Consider the following 21,748-nt stretch of genomic DNA (forward strand, 5'->3'; position numbering starts at 1 on the left):
CTGTCAGCTGACACTCCAGCCCCCTGGAAGGCTGACCTTGTCACGTAGATTGCTGGTGTTTGGGTCTATTTAAGTTCAACCCATTTTTCTGTTCTCACTGTCATCGTAGTAAAAGTTCAGGGTGGCTTTCTAGACCCTGCCTTTCTCTGTCCAGTAATGACAGTGGCTTCTTTCCTTCCTTTGTTCATGTTCTTTGCTTGTGTGACCCTGATGAACTAAAAGATTGCAAGCCTTTCTCATGAGTGGTGAGTTTTCTGCAGACAGCTGGAATCTGCAGGGTCGAGGAACAGGGAGGGAGGAAAGCTCTGATTTCTCATCCTCATATCCTCCCTGCGAAGTGACTTACTGACTTGGTTCTGTCTCTCTGCCATTATTAAGATTGTCCATACCAGACTATATTGCAGAATGGATGTAGCTGTAGCAAGCGTTGCTAGGGCTATAAATTTGTAAATAGATACGGATTCAGTACACAATCTCTCTGATTGAAAGGAGAATAGTCATAAAACTTCTGGATGGTCAGTCTGTGCCGCTTACTTGGAATCCACTTCCAGTTTAAAAAGATAAACAGGAAATGCATAGCTCCTCTGTCCCCAGCAATTCAGAACAACACCAGGGATGTGAAGAGAGGATGCGTGCTGGGCGAAGACAGACAGACGGACTTGCTTTTCATGTCCCTTGGCTTTTATCAGAATAATGGCAATTGTTATGTTTGATCTGGGAATTATGTCAGTGGAAAGAGGCATATCAGAAATTGTACCTGAAGATTGAATGTACTCGTTGGCTCTTCTCACCCTTATTGTAGTAGTTTAAATGACTTTCTGTGTAGATTTTCTATATTATGGAGGTATTTTTTTGCTGATGGGTAGGCCTTTCTTTTTTTTTACTAGCTCCTGGTGACAACTGCTTTTCCTTCAAAACAAATAAATTGTAGGGAAATTGTATAGCAATCCATATGTGGTTGGATTAGTTTTTGGGTAATATGTTCTGAATTTCCCATTAGTTACCCCTGTAGCCATTCCTCACTGGGTGACGTGTGTGGTGGTGGGGTTTGGGAGTGTCTGCACTGTAGGCTGACTTGTCTGCAGAGTCTTGGGTTGCACCAGGCTTCTGCTGCCCGAAGAAGCCTGCCTCTGCTGGAGCACCGAGACAGCCAGCTTGCGAGCTGCTGCTTCCATTGCAGAGCTGCTGACTGCAGAGGCCTGGACTTCACGGTACCACAACAGCATACTAAGGAATGCATTTGGATGTGTAATGATCAATTATTTTTTTGTTGTTTTAGAATGACATTTTCGGTGCTTCTCTGATCCTCTAGTCACAATTTCTTTTTTTACCTTTTGCTGGCTTTGAAAGAAAAGTTCCCACTGTTGTGGGAAACAGTCTGTGTCTTGAGCGTACAACACTCAAGGAAGCAATTTTCCACTATTTCTTCTTTGTAGAGGCTTTTCTCCTTTTGTAACTTCCTTAGTTTTCTTTTTTTTTGTTGTTTCTATTATTAGGCATTTCAGCAATATTTAAAATACCATGTAGGAAGAGGAAAGATTAGTTGATGGTATCTTGTGTGGAAGAGAGCTGAAATGGTTCTTGGGGGTGGGCGGTGAGGGAGGGAGGGAAAGGAAGCGACTGTGCTGAATTGAAAAGGGCTTAATGCAGTGAGAGAGAAGCACCGTGTTTTGTAAAGGGCTGGAGATGCTCTTTACAAAACTGAATGGTATTGTCACCGATCAGTTCGGTTGCACATGTCAACCTTAGAGCAGAGCTCCTAATGTTATAAACATTTCACCTAGGGGACTGCTTACAAAATTTGGCGATGGGAGTGAAGATGTTGAAGAGTGAGTGAACCTCCTTCGTGTACAGTTGCATTTACTCCGTGTGGCTCTCGCTAAGCAGGCAGCGTTCTGGCAAAATCGCATCCCCTAAAATGCTGCAGGCAGCTTTGCCACCCGTAGAAGCAAGGGCTGGCTGCTCTCAAAGATCTAACGCACGCTTGACTGTTTATCTGATCATCTGGAGAATGTACGCAAAGCAATGCTTTCTTCCTTTGCTCTCCTTCCTGAGGTTATTTTAGGATGTGTGGAAGTGCCTAATACTTGAAAGTAGACTTCGTGTTGACTAGTCTGCCAGGCCTCATAGCGGCAATGGGCATGCAAATATTCCTGCAGAGCTCTGGGGGGGTTTGTGCAACTCCTGTTACCCAGACGTTTGAGTGATCCAGAACTGCGCTGAAAAACAGCAAGCTGCACCGAACGGCTGTGAACCCTTTTGTTGGTTGGCCCGAAGTTCAGGTGCAGTTGGGGTTGCTGTTAGTAGATGTCCAATGAACTTGTTTTGTCACTTGGGAAAAACTGGGGGAGAACATTGCTCTGTGATTTACTGGCTGATCCAGAAATGCAGCATTTTCACTGTCAGGAAGAATTTATGACAAAAAACGAGTGCAAAAGTAAAATCCAAGCAGCGGAAGGGGGGTGCCTTCAGAGAACTAGTCCTTTAACATGTGTGCTTTGAAAATTTCAATACCCTTCATCACAGAACGCTCTCTAATGTCTACGTTTATGAAAGAACATGAGTTTATCAAAAACAACACTTCTAACAAGATTAACATGCTTTTTTATTTTTCCACCCTTGGACTTCTAGTTTAACACTGTTCATGCAAAGCTGTGATCAGTCTTCTCTATGCGTCTGGCTTGTATCATTTACAGTCTTTGTTCTCAAGCAAGTCTATTTATATTGTTGATTTAACTAAGACAACTTCTACGCCTTTTTATTTCAGATCAACACTAAAGCGAGCAGGGCCACCTCCTCTACCTCCTAAGGTAAGTGACTGTGGTTTTAGGCAGCAAAACCCCACTCGTGCAGCCTCTGCCGTGCTTATGTTGGATGCTCTCGGTAGGTTATAAATTCTCTTAAATACCATTTGCTAGCTGACTTCATGTATTTTATGCTGACTTGCAGTCTGTGCAGTCTTGACCTTTGGGAACTGCTGGCCTTGTGCGCTGTTCTAGACAAAGTGAGTTTTAGATATTTTCTCTCTAAAGAGAGCATGCTGTGCGGAATGGCCTCTCAGTCAGCGTTGTGCCCGCTGCTGGGATTTTTCCATCAGAGAAGGAATACCTCTTAGATTATTCTTCTGACAAACGGCTTTGTTCAAAGGCTGATTTACTTATTTATTTTTCTAATGCAGAAGCAGTGTGACTTGAACTAAAATTTGCTTTAAGTGTATGCTTCCAGATGCCATTTCCCAGGTAATCGTCACCTCTTTTGTTTGTTGCAGCCAAGAATAAACAGTTATCCCGAGGAAAATCTCCCGGATGATGAGAAATCTCAGACGATAAAGCATTTCCCCGACTCACAGAACAGAGCCCCACCAGCTCATAGGAGACAGAGTATTCCTGTTTGTGGGCCTCAGACTGATTCTTCCCCCATTGGTATGACCAGCAGCATCAGTAGCCCAGGATTGCTCACAGCTAGATACAGCGACTTGGGTAAATGCATTGCACTTCCTAAAGGTGCCTTGTTTCCTTTAAAAGGAAATCAGTTTGGGAGTCAGCTCTGTTCTCAGAAGATGGTTATTTTAATACAGGCTGACCATGAAGTGAACCTGTCCTTTTTACATGTGTGCTGGTTCTTGTTAGAGCCATGACCCGTGGTGGAAATGTCCTTCCCAAAGCAGGGATGCTCAGCCAGTCAATACTATTGCCTGCAGGAATAACATAAAAACAAGTGTGCAGGAAGAACCATCTGTGAGGACGTTGCCACAGCTTTATTCTCAATCCTGTTCAGCCTGGGGACTGTTTGGATAATGGGAAGCCTTTTTTACTGTGTAGCTTTGCATGCAGAAGAGTAGCCAGCTGCTCTTGAAAGGGTTCAGCCACCTGAGAAGTGTATACGCAAGTTTCAGAGTTCACTATGCTGTACTCCCACTAGGCACAGGGAGAAGAGAGAATAGGGCAGCAAAATATTTTCTATTTCGTTATGTCAAGTGAGTTCCAAAATGTGCCTGGGCTTCCTTCTAGGAAATGGGGATGGCATGTTGAAACTAATTGAAGAAAATGCAGAAGGATCTGGACAAATCCCTCAGCTGCCACGTAAAAAAGAGAAAAGAGATTTTCCTGTAAGTATTGTGGCTCTCAGTCTGATCAGTTGCCCTATTTCACATATCATTTCAAGCTAGCTAGTTTTATTTCAGTGCATGGGAGCTATTTTATGATCCTTCTCTCTTCCTGCAGAAGCCAGCGATCAATGGTTTACCACCCACACCGAAGGTGCTGGTAAGAAGCCTCATTTGCAGTGGGAATTATTGGAAGTCTGCCATCATGTCATCTCTCCAGTGTCAGAAAGGTTTATTCTAGAATGAGCCACCACCTCATCTGGGCTGATGTGCACGTCGTAGCCAATTACTTTTCACTCAGTTATTTGTGCACTGAATCCAAGATACTTGTTTCCTTTTCTTAAAAACTTCCCTTCACCATTCAGTCAGGATGTGAAGAGATGGAGACTTCACTGGCTCTGTGGGCTGTGATCTCCAGTGGCATTCGCTGTTTAATCCAGAGAAAGGGGGGAAGGAGGTAGCGATTGGAGAGGGTGTTACTTGCCTGAATGTTTCTGCTTGATTTGCTTTCTTACACAGTTGCATAAGCACTCAGTCTTCTTACCTAGTGGGTAAGAATTGTCCATATCATTTTGATCGCTCTTTGCATTTCTTAATGTATATGAAGTCTATGAAAAGGTTTGGAAGGCTGCATTGTAATTGGGGGGGAAAGATAAAAATGTTTTCCATCAAAGCGGGTTAGAGTAAGTTTGTGTCTGAAGGGAAGAGGGCCATGCTGGGTGTACAATCCTGTGCTAAGTAGCCAAGTGCCAGAAGTTAAGACCTTTATACAAGAAACATGTTTCAGGTTTCAGTTTTTGTGTCTTTCAGATGGGAGCATGTTTTTCCAAAGTCTTTGATGGTTGTCCCTTGAAGATTAATTGTGCAACATCGTGGATACATCCAGATACTAAAGGTAAAGTTACTTTTTGTGTTTGTATGTTAAGGCTGCCTGTTACTAAAGTGCTAATGAGCTTGTGAAATAAACCATTTCTCTTAATTTTATAGATCAGTACATTATCTTTGGAACAGAAGAAGGTATCTATACTTTGAATTTGAATGAACTTCACGAAGCAACAATGGAACAGGTGATCTTTGGCGTATTGAACACACAGAATAGATTTAGCAATACTATGAAGCAAGAAAGTTTTATATTAAAGGGGGGGTAGATGGGATGCCAAACTTTGTGGCATAAACTGATTCACATCGAAGTAAACACTGGAAGTCTTAAAATTAGTAGTTCCCTTACCTGATTTTGTTGTTGCTCTTTATATAACACTGCTTTCAAAGGACCTCTGTACTAAACTAGCTTTCTTCTCTGTGGAGACAACTGATTACCTACCTTTTCTTTCTCCATTTTACCTCCACTAGATGGCATATTGCTTCTCCACTGCATGCTACCAAAGCCCTCAGCCATTTAGTTTAGTTGGTGGTGTTACCACCAATAAGTATGCATTTGCTTCAGTTTTCTTGGGCTCTCTAACCCTTTCCAAAGAGCTTCCACTTCATAAAATCATGGCGTTGTTACATTTGCCTTTTTAGAGTCAGAAGTAGCAGGGTGTTTTTGCAAGGGAAGCATTGGCAGAGGCTGATAATGAGATGTACACCTGCAGCCTTCAAAAGCAGTTCACAAAGGCACTTCAGGCCTCTAAAGTGTTACATTCGGTCAAGACATGGCACAGGACAAAAGCCACAGGTGACGAGGTGGACATCTATGACTAATAGTGAGAGAAAGATGATTTCACAGAAAGGGCATTGTATAGATGTCTGTGCTTAAGAGGAAAAAAATCCTTTGTTTCTGGGAAGTTCTTGATAGAAGACAGAACTTCAGGGGCAAAAGAAAGGGGGAAGCAGTTCAGCAAGGTCAGGGAGGGGGTAGCTTGGCACAGACAAAAAAAGAGAAGGTTATAAATGGCTTGATGGTGAGAAATCTGAATTTGAATGTAATATAGCGAGAAGACGCTTTCACGTTGAGAGGGAGGGCCGTGTACCTGAATGCAATAGAAGAACGTTGAATATGAAGTTTGTTTTTTTTTTAATCTTTTTGTAGCATCAGCAGACATGGCATCATAGAATCAAAGAATGGTTTGGGTTGTTCCACATGGGGAACAACGACTTACTTTTGTAACAGGTTTCCCAAAAATGTGGTGACTACTGTTGGCGACCACCTGGCCTTACCTCAATTTTCTCTTCCCTCAGTTAGTAAAACTAATCTGTTTTTTGTATATTTTCCTAATTTATTTTATGTGACAGTCTTCTCTAGACTCTTCCAGATGCTTTTTTTTTGTATCAAGAGGTTAAACATGGCAGTGTTTGGTAGAGAGAACCTAGCACTATCTACTTATGACATTTAATGCATCCCACAATGAGAGTTTCCTTTTCTGTGAGAGCACCCTCAGTTGGCAGAGGTTACGTGTGATTCACTACAAACCCCAGAGGCTTTACAGCAGTGCTTCAGCCATGCCAGTTGTTTCCCTGTTCGCATTTATTCATTACATGATTCCTCCCCACTAAATGTTGGTGCTTGAGATTTTTTTTAACCGTTTCTCAAATTTTTAATTCTGATCACATCCTCCAAAGTGCTTGTTGTCTCTCCAAGGATAGTATCTACTGATTTCAGAAGCACACTCTTACTCCATTACTAATTTCTCATGAAAATGCTGAACAGAACCACACGTAGAAAAGACACTATGTATCTGCAGGCTGCCCTTTTCCCCTACTAAATAGCAAATTTCTGATAGATACTCTTGTTTTCATATTTTCTTTCTGCATTTTCTTTTACTTCATATTTTCTCATTTTGCCCTTGGAAACAGCATGTGAGACAAAGTCCTTCACATCTGTTTCATGTTTCCCTGCACCCAGCAGGGCAGTTACTCTGTTGAAAAAGAAAATTCTGATGTTCAAATGCAGCCCCTTCTGCACAAGTCTGCACTATCTTCTCGTGTTATCCTCTTGGTAATTACAAAGTGGGTGGCTTGTTCTTGCGCTACCCCAGATGACCAGTCAGTCCGCCAGGCTTTTTTGCCGCTGTCAGAGTTCAGCCTAGGTGCTGAGTTTGTCCTTCCTGAGGTCCTTGGTCGTCCTCCAACAGCTTTGAAAATAATTGTTACTGAGGCCTTGGGGTTTGAGCCAGTTCTTAAGTACTGTTAAGTAAACTTTTGGGGGGCCTGCCGACATGAGTATATGTAGTCGGAATAATGATTAATGTGTTTTTTATCTGCTTCTAGCACAAGCTTCTACCCCAGTGCCACTAACTGTGCTAATCATGCAGTTCAGATGAATTTTCACTTCTGTCAAGCTGGGGTCCTAGCCATTTGTTTTCCCACTTACCACATTTATTGACTTCTCTCGTTGCCTTTGTGTACTTTGCATTGGTAATCGGATTTGCATCTTAACCTTTCTTAAGTTTCTTTCTTCAGGCTTATCCTGTGATTTTCTCTTCAACCTCGCACCCTTGTTTTCATTTTCTGTATTGTATGTGTGTGATACTTAAGGTTTGGGGTGGAAACAACAAATACCCATCTTGTGATAGCTTGGAGAGGGTTCACAGAGAACTGTACCCCTTCTCTTCCAGTGGCACCATCAAATGAAGCTAACGGAAGCCAAATTAAAAATAAACAGTGGGTAACTGGCCTGGGATGTTTTGCTGTGGGGAGTTACAAATGCTAGGAATTACACGAGTTCAGAGGGGAGTCTGGGCAAATTTATGGAAGATGAATCCTCTGAAGATCACTAAGAGCATAGAACCCCTGTCTGACTCGGTAGGTTTCCAAGCTGAAGAACCTTGGCACCTGGCAGAGTACTTGGTGCAGTATTACATTGTTTTCATAGGCTGACAAGTTTTTAGAAAAAATTATGTCACTTTATAGAGTCTGTTGGAAGTAGGTGTTAGTTTAGGCAGACGTTTGCTTGAACCAGTAGAGCTGTTCCTTTGTAGATCCTTGATTCGAGTGTCTTTGCTCTATTGTGCAGTGGTTTCTCTCAGTGGAGCTGTCTGCTGTTGTCTTTTTTTTTAAGTATCCTTTCAAAACAGCTCGATCTTATGAACTCTTCTTTCTCTTCATGGAATTTCTTCTCATGGGAGGTCCTTACCTATGAATCCTCATCAATAAATTCAGTCTCTTTAAAAAAAAAAATAAATTGTATCCTTATTCCTTCCGTTGTTGAGACTCCTGAATGCTGTCATTTTCCTGTCACTGTTAGCAAAATTCCCTTCCTCCTTCAGGTTGTCAGGAGGCTCTTAACTTCACATTTTCTCAGACCTAGATTAGCTACTTCTTGAGTAGCTTCTTTACTCTGAAACAAAAGTAAGTCCCAATGCCTTTCCATGAGCTGCCTGTTTACAAAGCAGTATGCTAACATAATAGCCAGCAGATAAGTCCCACAAAATACAAGATTTTGTGCTAATTCAAGTTACTTAGAAAATATGACTGCCTTTTTTTTTAGTTTTCCCTCTTCTGACTTGCTTGGGGCCTAGCAGGCTTCTGTAATAACATTACTGTCTCTCTAGCTGTCATTCCTGAGCATGCTGTATCTGTCTATTTATGGTATTCCAGTCTTGCCAGTTGTCCCACTTCAGCTCTGTGCTGCTAATTAAAAAATAAAGAAAAACTGAAGTTTGAAAGTTTCAGGGGTGGAAGATGGCAGGAATGAAAACTGGTTCAGCCAAAAAATAAAAAATAAATAAACAAACTAAGCAAGGGGTCCAAAGGAGTGAGTTAAAGGGGAAAATGTAGTTGAAGCTGGGACATTCTCCAGCGTCCATCACTGCAGGAGTGGTGACAGATGTGGAGCAAGCAGAGAAAGCCATGGTTAGAAATTCCTGTATGCTTCTAGTAATGGAGATAATTTCTTTCTTCAGTTATTTCCCCGAAAGTGCACCTGGCTGTATGTTATCAATAACACCTTAATGTCCTTGTCAGGTATGTATAAGCAGAAAAAAAAAATTTAAATGATTAAAATTAACATTCGGTACAATGTCTGTTCATCGCAGTGAAGTAGAAAACTGTACATTATTTCTTGCGTTTGTATAGAAAGTTTTGCTTCGTGTTTTAATTTGAAAAATTTTATTAGATAGGGCTTGATAACACTGCTGCATTACCAAAATATAGCTGTTTGACAGCATGTTTGGTATGAACCAGAGTTAGAAAATAAATACACCCTAAAAAAAAAATAAAAATTCAAGTTAAAGAACCGTGAGGTGGCTGTGAAATACTACCAATCCATCAGATGGATCCTTAAAAAAAAAAAAAAAAAGAAAGAAAAAAGAAAATTCAGCAGTTGTCGTGGAATTTCTAGGCAGGAAACAGAGGTAGCGTGGCATGCAGACTAATTGCAGGGTTGTGCCTTTGAACGTACAGGGTTTTGTGTAGCACCACTTTTACTGATTTATAAAGATGTCCTGATAAAATGAATTGTTGCTGTATAATTACGGCCTTCCAAAAATGTGTACATAAAACTAACTTTCAGAGCTTTTTTTAGTGTTACTGAAATGAATTTTGAGTTGAATGATGTGTTTTCTCTATATGCATTATTATTGTTGTCTTGTTTTATTTTTCTTCATAATTGGACTTGAAATATCTGACGCATGTGGTCCATTTTTCTAGAAGGTAATTTTCTATACATATCTTTCTCTAAAATGTACGTTCCTCTGGCGGAGGTGTGTGTGCCATATCAATTTGTGCTGTTCTCTTTTACAGGGAAAACATTCCAGCTCTACTCCCATAATTTAATAGCTTTGTTTGAACAAGCCAAGAAAACAGGATTAGCTGCTCATATTCAAACCCATAGGTTTCCTGACAAAATATTACCAAGGTACAAATCTTTCACTTACAATTATTAACAAGTGACAATTTTCTTGAATGCTGTTGAACTGGTAGCGTGAAAGGCCCTTGGCATCTCTTGTTGATGCATTTTTTGTACCTGTTATTCCAGGAAGTTTGCCTTAACGACAAAGATTCCTGATACGAAAGGATGCCACAAATGCTGTATAGGTGAGTAGGCGTTCAGTTTCACAGGTTTTTTCCTGGTCTTTGTTGTTCAGGCATGGCATGTCTTCAGCTCATTGCTTTTTAATAAACTTATAGTTAGTTCACTGTTCAGAAAACAGTATGACTACAATATTTCTTAATGTTGTGCTTAACTAGTGCACAACTTCCCTTCGAATTATTGCAGGGGATCTTTATGCCGGTCAATGGAAATGATAACACAGGCGTTTTTGCTATCAGCTCTTAACCTAGAAATGTTGCTACCTAGAACAAGACCCATTGGGAAACCCTGGAGAATGCCGGTAGCATGCAGCTGACGTGTTGCACGCTGTTTTTGAGAGCTGCCAAGGGTGAATCTGAAGCTCTCAGTGAATAAGTAGATGTTTGGGATCACTGGTTTCAGGCTGCCACATGAGCCAGCTGGTTGCTGTGACATGCAGGCTGCCTGCGAGTGTCACGCTTGGTACAGAGTCCCGGACTTGGTGCCATACACAAACACCCTTTCTGGTTTGTCAGTTTGCCTCGAGCTTTGACCTAGATCCAATTTTTAGGGAGGCTAATGTGAAAATAATATTTTCCACAAAGAAAAGGCTGGGCATGAATAAAAATGATGTCAGTATGGGGAGGACTGATGCCATTTCTCAGTGTTCTAAGTACCCACAAAAAAGTTAAAGCTTGTGAAGTTACAAACTTGTCTTTGGCTTCGCTGACTTTCAGGAAGGTTTGGGTTTTCTACAGAACACGTCCTTTTGAAAACTGGCCCCAGCGCTGTGTGAAATTGTATTTTACACTTTTGCTTAAGCAAAATACAAAGTACCTTGTAGCAAACTTGGACATCCTGTTTAGCTCATCTAAAGTGTCTACAGTAGTCATATTTACAAAGTATTCCTGAAATCAGGCTGGTCTTTTATCTAACTGAGGAAAACAAAAAAATCATATTGCATTAGCTGTCAAAGCTCACAGGAAGTTCTGGGGCATCTGGACTGCTTGGGAATCTTTTTGGTGTAAGTCACAACGTGACCCAGACCTTTCACTCCCCCTCTTCACTCAGCCCCAAGAAGAAGGTGTTATGACTTTTCTGGCCACTCAGCATGTGGCCTCTTTACTGGAACTTAAAAAATGCCAGTGGTTATTAATTACAAGGGTAATTTAATTTATCTGGAATGTAGCACAATATTAATCACGGCAGATATTTGAATGGAAATCCAGAAAACAATTACCAGTGTCAAAGTGAGACTGTTTCTGTAGTTATTTGCAAAGATATCTGCAATTTTTATTTTCAAGTATTCATTGAGCTTCCTGGACTTAAATTTTTTTTTTTTTTTTCCTGTTTATTTTATATAGTAAGAAATCCATACACAGGACACAAGTACCTCTGCGGTGCCTTGCAGTCTGGAATTGTTCTGCTACAGTGGTATGAGCCAATGCAGAAATTCATGTTAATAAAGGTAAATAGATGTTCTAAACTAAAATGAGATTATTTTGCATCTCCTTCTTACCTGCTCCAAGATCTTAATTGTTGTATGGTTGTTGAAGTAACCTTTCTAGAATTTGTAATGGAAAGTACATCCCAGGATAGTCCCATTTGTGGGTTCTGAGCACTTGAATTTCTGGCTTGACACACATTGACTCAGAAAATCCGGTGACTGAATCAGTCAAATGTTGGATCAAGCCCAGTACTAGCAATAATGGACTAGCGTGCCTCTGCGCAGCCTAATGTTGCTCACAGCTCATGCTGTCTTAAAAAAAATCACTCCTAGTAGCAGTGAAACACTGTTCTGTATCTTGTACGCTTCGTGCATGTCATTTTAGGCTTCTTTCTTCCAAGGTAAAAGGAAACTTTTTAAAAATGCTTTTTTTTCCCCTTTTTTTTTTTTTTTCTCCCTCAGCACTTTGATTTTCCTTTGCCAAGCCCTTTGAATGTCTTTGAAATGCTAGTGATACCAGAGCAGGAGTACCCGATGGTCTGCGTAGCTATCAGTAAGGGTGCTGAACCAAATCAGGTAGTTCAGTTTGAGACAATCAACTTGAACTCTGCTTCTTCATGGTTTACAGAAATTGGTGCAGGTAAGACTCTTGGTCTATCTTGCAGCTATTTTATTGTCTGGTAACTGTTGAATATCCCTTCCTCAGAAGTCATTTGGAAACCCTTTATGCTAGGCAAAATGATGCAGCTTCTCTATATAAAGCATATAGAAGCCGATCCCAAGTCCTTCTTGTGATGATTTGCCAACCTTACTGTAAACTATCTTAAAAGACTTCATTTTTAGACGCATCTTTTATTAAACTTCCTTAAATAGTAATGCAGACCCTGCTGATCGAGTTCTCATTTGTGGTTGCATACTTTTTACTGGGGTCAGCCTTAATGCTCTTTCCCCTTTTTTCCTGTGTAAAGACTCACATAAATGCATTCTTGTCTGTCCTCCAGTCCTTGGGGGAGGCTTGTCATCTTCAGCTGGCTATTAATAAGTAGAATGTTTTGTTTTATCTTCAAAAGCTGGTTGATATTTTGCAGATGCTTTTCTTTGCTGGCTTTGTTGGATGCAATTTTTAACCTTTAGATACAGCTGTATTGAGAAATTCATTAAGAAAAAGTATGCAAACTATTAAATTCTAGTTTAATATCAGCACAATAATCTTTCCCGATGTGAATTTAAAGGAAAAGAACATTTTTTTAGGGGCAAAGATTCCCTTGATGATTCCTTTTGTTCATTAGCATGCCCCTTCCTGAAGGAAGCTGACTTTCTGTGCTGAACTGTAACATAAAATCTATTTTATGCCAATAAACAGTAGTGCTTTCATATTAAATACATGCTTTGAACTAAGAGGTTTGTCCTTAGGCCCTGTTCTGCTCCTATAACATTCTGAGATCATGCAGCCTTAAAAATATAAAAGAATAAAAATATTGTAGCTTGCAAAATGCTCATAGCATACTGAAAATGCTGTACCCATTGGCAAGAGGATGGGGGGATGGCAGAAATCAGTGTTATGACGTGATATATAAACTAATTCCTTTTCTTTTTCACAAGGCAATCAACAGTTAGATGCCATTCACGTGACACAGCTGGAAAGGGACACTGTCCTAGTCTGCCTGGACAGTAAGTAACAAGCGACTCTTGGGCAACTTACTACCTCTTGCTAAACATGCTTTGCCACAATTGTTGATTTTAACTCTACCATAAGTTAATTTTTTCATTACTAATTTGTGTTGTAGCATTTCCTAACAGATACAATTCAAATAACTGTTCATTGTGACTCCTGCAGTTCCACTTTCCCTCTTCATGTGTTTCTCACTCTTGTTTCTCTTCACTCTTCACTCTTGTTTCTTTCCAAAAGGAAATGTAATGCAGCATTACGGATGAGAATTCAAATACACGCCAATCAGAAATTTTCAGAATTTCCTTGGAAAATGTGACATTTGCCTGTTGCGTATGCCTAGCAAGATAAAAGGCTAACCCTTGCATCTTACACAATACCAGTAACAATGACTTGTGCGTCAGAGGGTAATACCTCCCTGGGAACTCTGCAATGACTTAATCAGCCTACGTTTCCAACCTTTATGTTGCATTCACATTTCTGCACTAAGTTTGTTTTCAGGAAGGCCATCAGTAAAGTCTAAAACCGTACAAAGTCTATAAAAAAGTTCTGTGTGTTTATTTTGAGAGAAGGTGCTCTTGGATTAGTTTTGGGCAAACACCGTAGCTGTCAGATGTGGGCATTTTTTGTATCTGAAAGTTGAAATTACTGTTTCATACTTAAAGCCATCAGTAATCCTATTTGGCTGTGGGTTTTAACATTTATTTTTCTGCTTTTCTTGAGAATTCGTGAAAATTGTGAATTTACAAGGAAAATTGAAGTCAAGCAAGAAACTGGCCTCTGAGCTGAGCTTTGATTTCTGCATTGAATCAGTGGGTAAGTAATTTGGTTCTCTGTCAGCTCTCAAGAGCTGAGTATGGGGGGAATGAGTGTTGAAGGGATTTTAATAATCTAGATTGATCTAGTGCACCCTGTGGGGCCTGACACTAAAAATTGCTTGCGTCAGGATATTGTGAGCAGTTTCTTTGTCTACGCTGGCGTGTGTAAGAAAATAAGCCAGTTGCCAGGTAGGGTGTATCCATTGTGTGTATGTTTCCATCTAGTGTCATTTCGGTTTCTGTAAGCAAGATCTATCATGATTTGATTTTAAAAGGTTGAATAGTAAGTTTAAGAATTCAGTATTTCAGAAACTGAACTCTTACCTGGAATCAAAATCAGTGAAGACACAAAAAGTGAACTTGGTTTTGTTACCAGTTCTGTACAGCTTGCATTTCTGGGTTCCTCACACATCTTCCTTTTTGAAGATTCTTGACAGAAGTATTTTGTATTTGACAGCAGGTGTTAAAGCAGTGTACAGTCTGTGTACAGCATCTTTATTAGATATGTCAGAACCATCCTGAAGGAAGAATTATGATACTTTTAATCAACCCTGTGATTCTTCCCTAAATTCTGACACGTTCTAATTAACTGCACTGCTTGTATCATACAGCGTCTCCTGCTGACACATGTATAACATGACTTGACCATTGCCTTTTCCTTGAACTCTGAAGGAATTCATAGACAGAGGCATTTATCTCGAAGTCTTGTGCTTACCAACTGACATTGAATAATGTAAGCAGTTCTTTACACTCCAAGCGGTCTCTTGGGAATTCAGGGTATTAAACAACTCTTCATTTTCTGATCGCAGGGTAGAGTGAGGAATAACAGGTGGAGATCAGTTGGCCGTTGTGAAAAACATTGCTCTTTGGGATTGTGTTGAGTGCCTTTGTTCTGTGTATGTAGCACAGAGCTAATACTGAGCAGATACAAAATGTGAATCAGGAATAGTAAAGGAAAACATGCAGGATTTAGGAAAACAAAACATTGTATAAACTACATTTCTGTAACACTGCTTAAAGAACACCAGGTTCTTCATCCAGTATTTTAAAGAATCTAGTAATTGACTCATTCAGAGCTGGTAGTTTTCCTCTTTTTGGCCCTGAATGGCAGACTCCTCCCATTTTTCGTGCTCATGTCTATTTTGAAGTAAATATAATCACTAAAATGGTTTGTAATTTCCAGCAACCCAGAATGTTGTGGTTGGCAGCATGTTTATGTACTTCCTGGTGTTTTTTTCCAGAATCAAACCATTAGGAAACTGAAGATCCAGAGAATAGAAGTGAAAGGGAGAAAAGTTTAAAAACAGAGATACCTATCTTGTCTTGGCAAACAGGGAATGTCTGAGTGGTGTCTGTAAAAAGTAATGTGTGCATCAGATCCAAATAGCAGTTTCAGTCAAGTTTTTCTACAGTGATTTTAGAGTTTCGTTCTGTCAGGAGTTGAAGTCTCACCATGGACTTCATTATCCACATGCTTCCCATTATCACTGTTGGTGAGAAACCCACGTTTCCTTGGTTCGGATAAGCCACACTTGGGTCTGATTTTTTTCCTCTTGCAGTGTGCCTTCAAGACAGTGTGCTAGCCTTCTGGAAACACGGCATGCAGGGTAAAAGCTTCAAGTCAGATGAAGTGAGTAATCTCGCAGCCTCTCCTGGTTTGACTTTGTCCTGTTCCTTATTTACTGATTGATCCTCTGGCCCTTCTAGCTGCTTCCCCAGTGATAATGTGTGTGCTTCACATTGTCATTGTTGCAGCTTGCTGGTTCTTTGTCTGATTTCCCCTCGTGTGTTGCTCTCAGTAAAGCTCACACACATGCTTTAAGCAGCTCTGTTTCCAAGAGTGTCATTCAGAGACTCCTAAACTGGTTCTGCACAGAGGCAGTACAGACCTGGGGTAAGCAGCATTTGGGTTTCCTGGATCTCATGAAAAAAAAACTAGTTGGCAGTATTCCCTTAAAAAAAGAAAAACAAACAGCATCCCTTTGGAAAATAAAAAAGTACCCTTTTTTCAAAAAGGACATCACCCTTTTCAATAGTATCCTGTGTAAAAATGCAGGGGAAAGCTAATCTCTCCATCTGTGGACCAAGATTTGATCAATATAGTCCATCTATGCCACCAACAAGTCCTCTAGACTGATAATGCTCTGCAATACAAAAATTATTTAAAGTAAGTTTTACTTGATGAAATGTAGAACACTTCTTTACTTAGTGTCGGTTTTATATGATTCAATCCTGTAATTTACACTATATTTGAGTTGTTGAAGAGACTGACCTTTTTTTTGTCTTCTGGCTCAGACCAATACATTTCATTTTGCCACTGAAACGGACCTTAATATCTCCATTTTTCTACAGGTTACCCAAGAGATATCAGATGAAACCAGGGTTTTCCGCTTACTGGGATCAGACAGGTAATCACCTTGAAGAAATGTAAACCTGTTTTCTTTAAATCAGCTTTCTAACTCCCAGCTGGAACTGGGTTCCATCCCACAACAGATCCCTCTGTAGGCAGTCCTGGGGGAGACGGTAACACTGTTTCTGCCTGCGATAGCCAAAAATTTAATTAGTGATTTGCATCCAAAATTATTTCTAAGAGCTCCTGTAACTCTCCCACTAACTTTTCGCTGCAGAGATAGAAATGTGAACGCAAATGCAAGTGTGAGGAGATAAACTACAGAGAGGACAGCCATCTTTGGCGTGTGGTAAACCTGGTGCCCAGTGCACTTGTGGAAAGGCCTGCTTCTGGCTTGGATTTTTATGGTGAACAGACATTATCTTGACAGCAAATTACTTTTTAAGAAGTCTTTACTGCTCTGGACCTTGAGGCCTGGAAGTTGTGGAGCAAACTACAGCACTTAGAGGTTTTAATGCACAGTGGTCTAAATTCACCCCATTACTCCTAACACCTGTAGGCAGGAGGTAGCACACGCTGCTCAACCCAGGTTTGAATCCTTAGCAGAAGCTGCCCCGGTGTCGTGGGTCTGGACATGCGTCCTTGTGGTTTCTCAGACAGTCAGAGTGCCGAATGTGTGAGTAGACGTGAGTCATGAGTCAAGAAAGGAGTTCCAATACCTGATCTTCTGCTCCCTCATTTGGCCTGCGGGGAACCTGGCTCTGACTCACTTTCTGTAAGTAAACCATAATTTTGTATGGTTACATTCTTGGATCCCCCATCCAGAAAGAGAGCAAGAGAACAGGAGTAGCCTATGCAGGAGGCATCTGAAGTCTTTGCTGCGTACGTGAGTCACCAAGGGCCCATTGTGCTTGATCACTGTGGTTGGAATGGAGGGCCCTTACCAGAGCTGACTCTGAGATCCCAAAAATACAAATACAACGCAACCTCTGACAATGCGTCCTCTGTCTTTTCTGTCTGGTATCCCCCTTGTGCAGACAGGCAGTGGTGATTCCCTTCCCAGCAATGCCCAGCAGAGCAGGGGGCATTTTATTACAAGAATAAGCTTTTGCTAAGGTCCACTGCTGTACAAATGCCGTTTTGTAAGTTTCAGGCATGTGCTGCACCCCCATCAGTGAATCTTTGTTGCGTACTGGATTTGGTACCTTTAAATGGCTCAAATTTGTCTCATTTCTCTGTTGGGCTGGTGAACACAGGAGTGTACTGAACGTGTAGAGGGATGGAAAGCAGTGTCTCGTCTGGTTCGGTTTGAACTTCTGTGGAAGACGTGCACATCAATAACAGCTTGGCACTAAATACCAAGGTGTTTCTGAGGCTGGAGATAAGGTTGAAGACCTGCTATGTGCGGGTTTGCAGAGAAGCCATTTTCTTCCATTCTTCTCATTGAGCTGCCAAATCCTTCCTTTTGTATTTTTGCATCACTGTGTGGACAGAGCAGGAGTCTTTTTTATGACATACTTCTGAGTGAGATATGGTAACACCTTTTTGGCTTGGATCACTTAAGAACTACTGAGTTGCGGAAGTGAAGAGCAGGGACAGAGGCTGCTAAGAGTGAGACTTCATTTGAAAACCATCTGAGGAATGCGATATGGGAGGAGAGTGTGTGCACTGCTAACCCTGAGATAGGCTTCCTTTGAGAAATCCAACTCAGATGGCACATTTGGCTTATTTGAAAAACAAATGGAAAACAAAAAGCAGAGAGAAACAACATAAAAATGACGGAATGTGGTCCTAGGACCTGGTGTAGGGAAACGCAGGAGCTAAGCAGCTGGAAAGCAGACAGGAGGTCAAAGGCTGTCAGCTGATGAGGTGACTGTCAGGGTTCGGCACAGCACAGATGTGTAGAAGATGCGGTCAACGTACCAAGACCAGGAGAGCAAGGTTTTCCAGAGGAGCATCCAGGACTGTTACCAGCAGGATGAAGGCTGAGAGGGGTTGAGTGTTCCTTATGAATCCACTGGGTGACAAACATTTTTTGGGGAGAACTGTTTAGGTTAGTGGCTGATACTCACCATACGACATAGGAGGTATAAACATACTCAGGCTGCGGATGATAGGAGGGTTGTGTCTCTTCACAACACTGTGGCTCTGAGATAACTTCCCAATAGAAGCATAGGACATAACTTATTTCAAAGTGGAGTACACCGTTTTATAAGAGATTTGTAACATATTACACGTCTACGGCTGACAGGGGTAGATTCTGGTTCAAGGAGCTGCTTCTAGTTCTCTGTTCCTTGTGCCTTCTGCTTTAGATTTGCTACAGAAGGGGTGCTACAGGAGGTAACTGGTTTAAAGAATAAAATGCACAGAATATTTAGGAGTTACCTGTATCTCTCTAATCTTTAAAAACCTGTGAGCAACAAGATAGTTTAACTACCAAGGAGGAACAATGTACTTCATATTTTGCCACTAACGATTTTGGATTTTGTTTGTGTTTGATTGCAGAGTGGTAGTGCTGGAAAGCAGGCCAACAGAAAACCCGACTGCACACAGCAATCTCTACATCTTGGCTGGACATGAAAATAGTTACTAAGCAACAGTAACCTAACGCAAATACCAGTGAATTCACCACACGAGGAAAAAAGGAGCATTAGGAAACTCAGTACAAGCAGGACTGTGACTTACTGTTTCTTTTCTTGTCACCTAAATGATGCTGTTTTAGGGTGGAAATCAGTTCATTTTTGCAGCTGGGAACAGCTGGTTCTGTCTCTTGCCACTGTGTGGTTGGTTATATCAAGTTTGCTTAATAAAAGCTGAGAGATAAATAGCCCTTTACTCATTAGTTGTAGGGAAACAGAGCCTTTAAAATAATGTTATTCAGTAAAGGTGCCATAAACTGTTAAATATTTGACTTCCCTTGGATTTTCCTTATATTCTGTAGATACAGATATAGTGCTGGCTGTTTCCTTGTTTTATACTGAGTCTTATTCTTAATAAAAAAAGTTTTGTGTAGGAAGTGAAAGTATCTGCAGAGCTTTTTGTTTTTAAATCTGCCATTCAGTATGGCTTTGTATAATAGACTATTTAATCCTTATTTATTAATCTGCTGCTAGAATGGTGTAATGTATCTAACTTTTAGCAAAGGAAGGTTGCAGAGCAGCTTACAGGTTTTTTTTTACAATTGTATAAAGATTTGATTATTCTTTTTTTCTTGTAGAGATGTAGTGCATTATTGAGGGGTATGTTACAATGTTGGTTGATCTTGTAAAAATGCAGTTTTGTACAACAAAGTATTTTGTATTGATTTTTTGCCTGCAGAATTGCCATAAAAGGGATTTTCTTATTTACTAGATGTAGGGTGTGTACACAAAATATAATATTGATATCAGACATGTTGCTACTGGGTGGGTGTGTACAATATACATATGTGTGTGTGTGCATGTGCGCATGTGTATTAAGTTGACCGGCAGTGTGTATTTTTTATATATATATATATTTATATATATATATAAATGTACAAAATATATATGCTTTATTTTCATAAATTAGGGATAAGCCTTGTGACGTGAAATGGAAATTGTACCTGGTCATCATCCTTAATGAATGAAAGTATCATGTATCAAACTGCCCATGACGTATAGTTTATTTATACTATTCCAAAGGGGAGCCTGTTAGCGATAACTGAACTTAGGAGCTTTTTTGGCCGTACAGTCATTCAGCTGTCTTCAGTCAGACAGTTGTTTGGAAATGGTTAATTCCCCAGCTGTGTAGTATAAATAAATATGATAAGAACCCGTATTCTATATTAAAGCTTTCGATCACCTTTTCCCTTTCCCTATTTTGTCATCTGCATTTTTCTTTCTCTTTTTATTTCTCCATTAAAGAGTCACATTGGTTCCTTTTGTCTTCCTCATTAATTAAAATTCCTGAGGTACCATGAAATATAAATATAGGCTGACTACAGGATAGCATCTGGTTTTACTACCTCATATTAACCTGCTAGCTTTGATGTAAGTAAACACAGTCCATAGGCAGATACAGTAGCAGTTCATTAAAATTTGAAGGGAGGGTTTTTAAAATTAAATCCTACAGTCTGCTGCCATTTATTCAGCTCCTGTGATCTGCTACCCTGAGAAAGCTTCACAAGTCATTTTATTAAAGCATTAAAGGTAAGTGTGTTACGGCAGCTTGGCCTGTCTCAAGGTTTTACTGACGGAGCAGAACTGGGGTGGTTTGATCTTAACTTGCAACCTGGCGAACAGAGCGCTGGGTTATCTGCTTAGGCATCAGACTACTTGATTCATAATTTAACATAGATGGAATTAATTCATCACATGTGATGAATCAGTAATGTCGTTTTGTTACTAGGTACAGCTGGAGTTTTATGTTATTCTGAAAGTCTGGAAGGAAAAAAAAAAAGACAAACCTGCACACAATTTAGCATTTTATCCACTTAGCATTGTCATTCAAAACTAATTCTTGTTACTGACTTGATATTTAAATCAAGTCAAGCTTTTCAGTTCTGAAACCTTATCAAGGTTTAATAAATAGTAACTGTACAGATAGAACTTGAAAATCAGCCCACAAGCAATGTACTGAAAATGTTTTAAGTGGTCAGCTGTAATTGGATCAGCAGTGTTAAAAGAGACATTTAAATTTTGTTTTAAGGAAATTAAGTTCTCTAGTACTGACCTGGTCTATAGGTAACAATGATTGGTGACTAACTCTAAAATTGTATAACTCATAGACTACAACAACCTTGAAGAAAAAGTGAAGCACCAGGTGTAGATGTTGTAGAACAAATGTTTTCACATCATTTACTTTATTCACTGCGGAAGGTAATTTTGGCTTCATCTTTGAACAGACTTAAAGATCTCTCAAAGAGTAGAGAAATGTGTGAATAAAATATGAGTATTTATGGGGAATAACTGGAGTAAATAACTACTAGGTCAGGACACTGTCATGCAAAAATAATGAACTGAAAGTATTTTTCTTTGAATGACATGAATGACTGGTGATTTGCTGAATCATAAAAAAGGAATCTAGGAAAGCCCTCCTGTAATCAAACTTCCTTTTTAGCTGTTAAAGCATTTCTAATGGTATATTCTGAAATGCTTTATCTGGTCTGGTTTTATAGACAGTGGCATTTTTTATATAATCTGCAAGATACTGTTTCCTAGTGTAAAACCTCACTTGTTACTCTTAGGGGAGTATGGCACAACTGATTAGCATGTTTCATAGCTGAACTGGCCAGTCTCGGTGACTCTGACTAGCGTGGTTTGTATTCGTTAGACTGTTTAAGTTAGTCTGGTATTGTCTGTATCTTCGTATGTTTTTGTGACATTTCAGCCAGGGTTAAGAAAGCCTAGTGTGTGGTTTTGGAGTTTATTAAGCAAAAGCTTGCTCTCCCCG

At 40.2% G+C, this 21,748-nt stretch overlaps 1 protein-coding gene across 4 annotated transcripts in view; it reads left to right on the plus strand.

Annotated features, from left to right (window-relative positions):
• The window catches only part of MAP4K5 (mitogen-activated protein kinase kinase kinase kinase 5), a 69,144-nt gene extending 48,314 nt beyond the window's left edge, over window positions 1–20,830 (plus strand). The window contains exons 16-32 of one of the 4 annotated variants that reach the window (XM_013201565.3): window positions 1,785–1,829; window positions 2,768–2,810; window positions 3,269–3,479; window positions 4,011–4,108; window positions 4,224–4,265; window positions 4,916–5,000; window positions 5,093–5,172; window positions 8,947–9,007; window positions 9,785–9,899; window positions 10,020–10,078; window positions 11,417–11,520; window positions 11,962–12,139; window positions 13,102–13,170; window positions 13,892–13,984; window positions 15,546–15,616; window positions 16,339–16,394; window positions 18,842–20,830. In XM_013201565.3, coding sequence (XP_013057019.1) covers window positions 1,785–1,829; window positions 2,768–2,810; window positions 3,269–3,479; window positions 4,011–4,108; window positions 4,224–4,265; window positions 4,916–5,000; window positions 5,093–5,172; window positions 8,947–9,007; window positions 9,785–9,899; window positions 10,020–10,078; window positions 11,417–11,520; window positions 11,962–12,139; window positions 13,102–13,170; window positions 13,892–13,984; window positions 15,546–15,616; window positions 16,339–16,394; window positions 18,842–18,929 — 1,498 coding nt within the window. In that variant the 3' untranslated portion in view covers window positions 18,930–20,830. The remainder of the gene's footprint in view (window positions 1–1,784; window positions 1,830–2,767; window positions 2,811–3,268; window positions 3,480–4,010; window positions 4,109–4,223; window positions 4,266–4,915; window positions 5,001–5,092; window positions 5,173–8,946; window positions 9,008–9,784; window positions 9,900–10,019; window positions 10,079–11,416; window positions 11,521–11,961; window positions 12,140–13,101; window positions 13,171–13,891; window positions 13,985–15,545; window positions 15,617–16,338; window positions 16,395–18,841) is intronic. The other 3 variants (XM_066997417.1, XM_066997418.1, XM_066997419.1) reach the window with 3 other exon arrangements.
• Window positions 20,831–21,748: the final 918 nt, after the last annotated feature.

This window comes from Anser cygnoides, chromosome 5, assembly GCF_040182565.1.
Source record: "Anser cygnoides isolate HZ-2024a breed goose chromosome 5, Taihu_goose_T2T_genome, whole genome shotgun sequence".
NCBI classification, from domain to species: domain Eukaryota; kingdom Metazoa; phylum Chordata; class Aves; order Anseriformes; family Anatidae; genus Anser; species Anser cygnoides.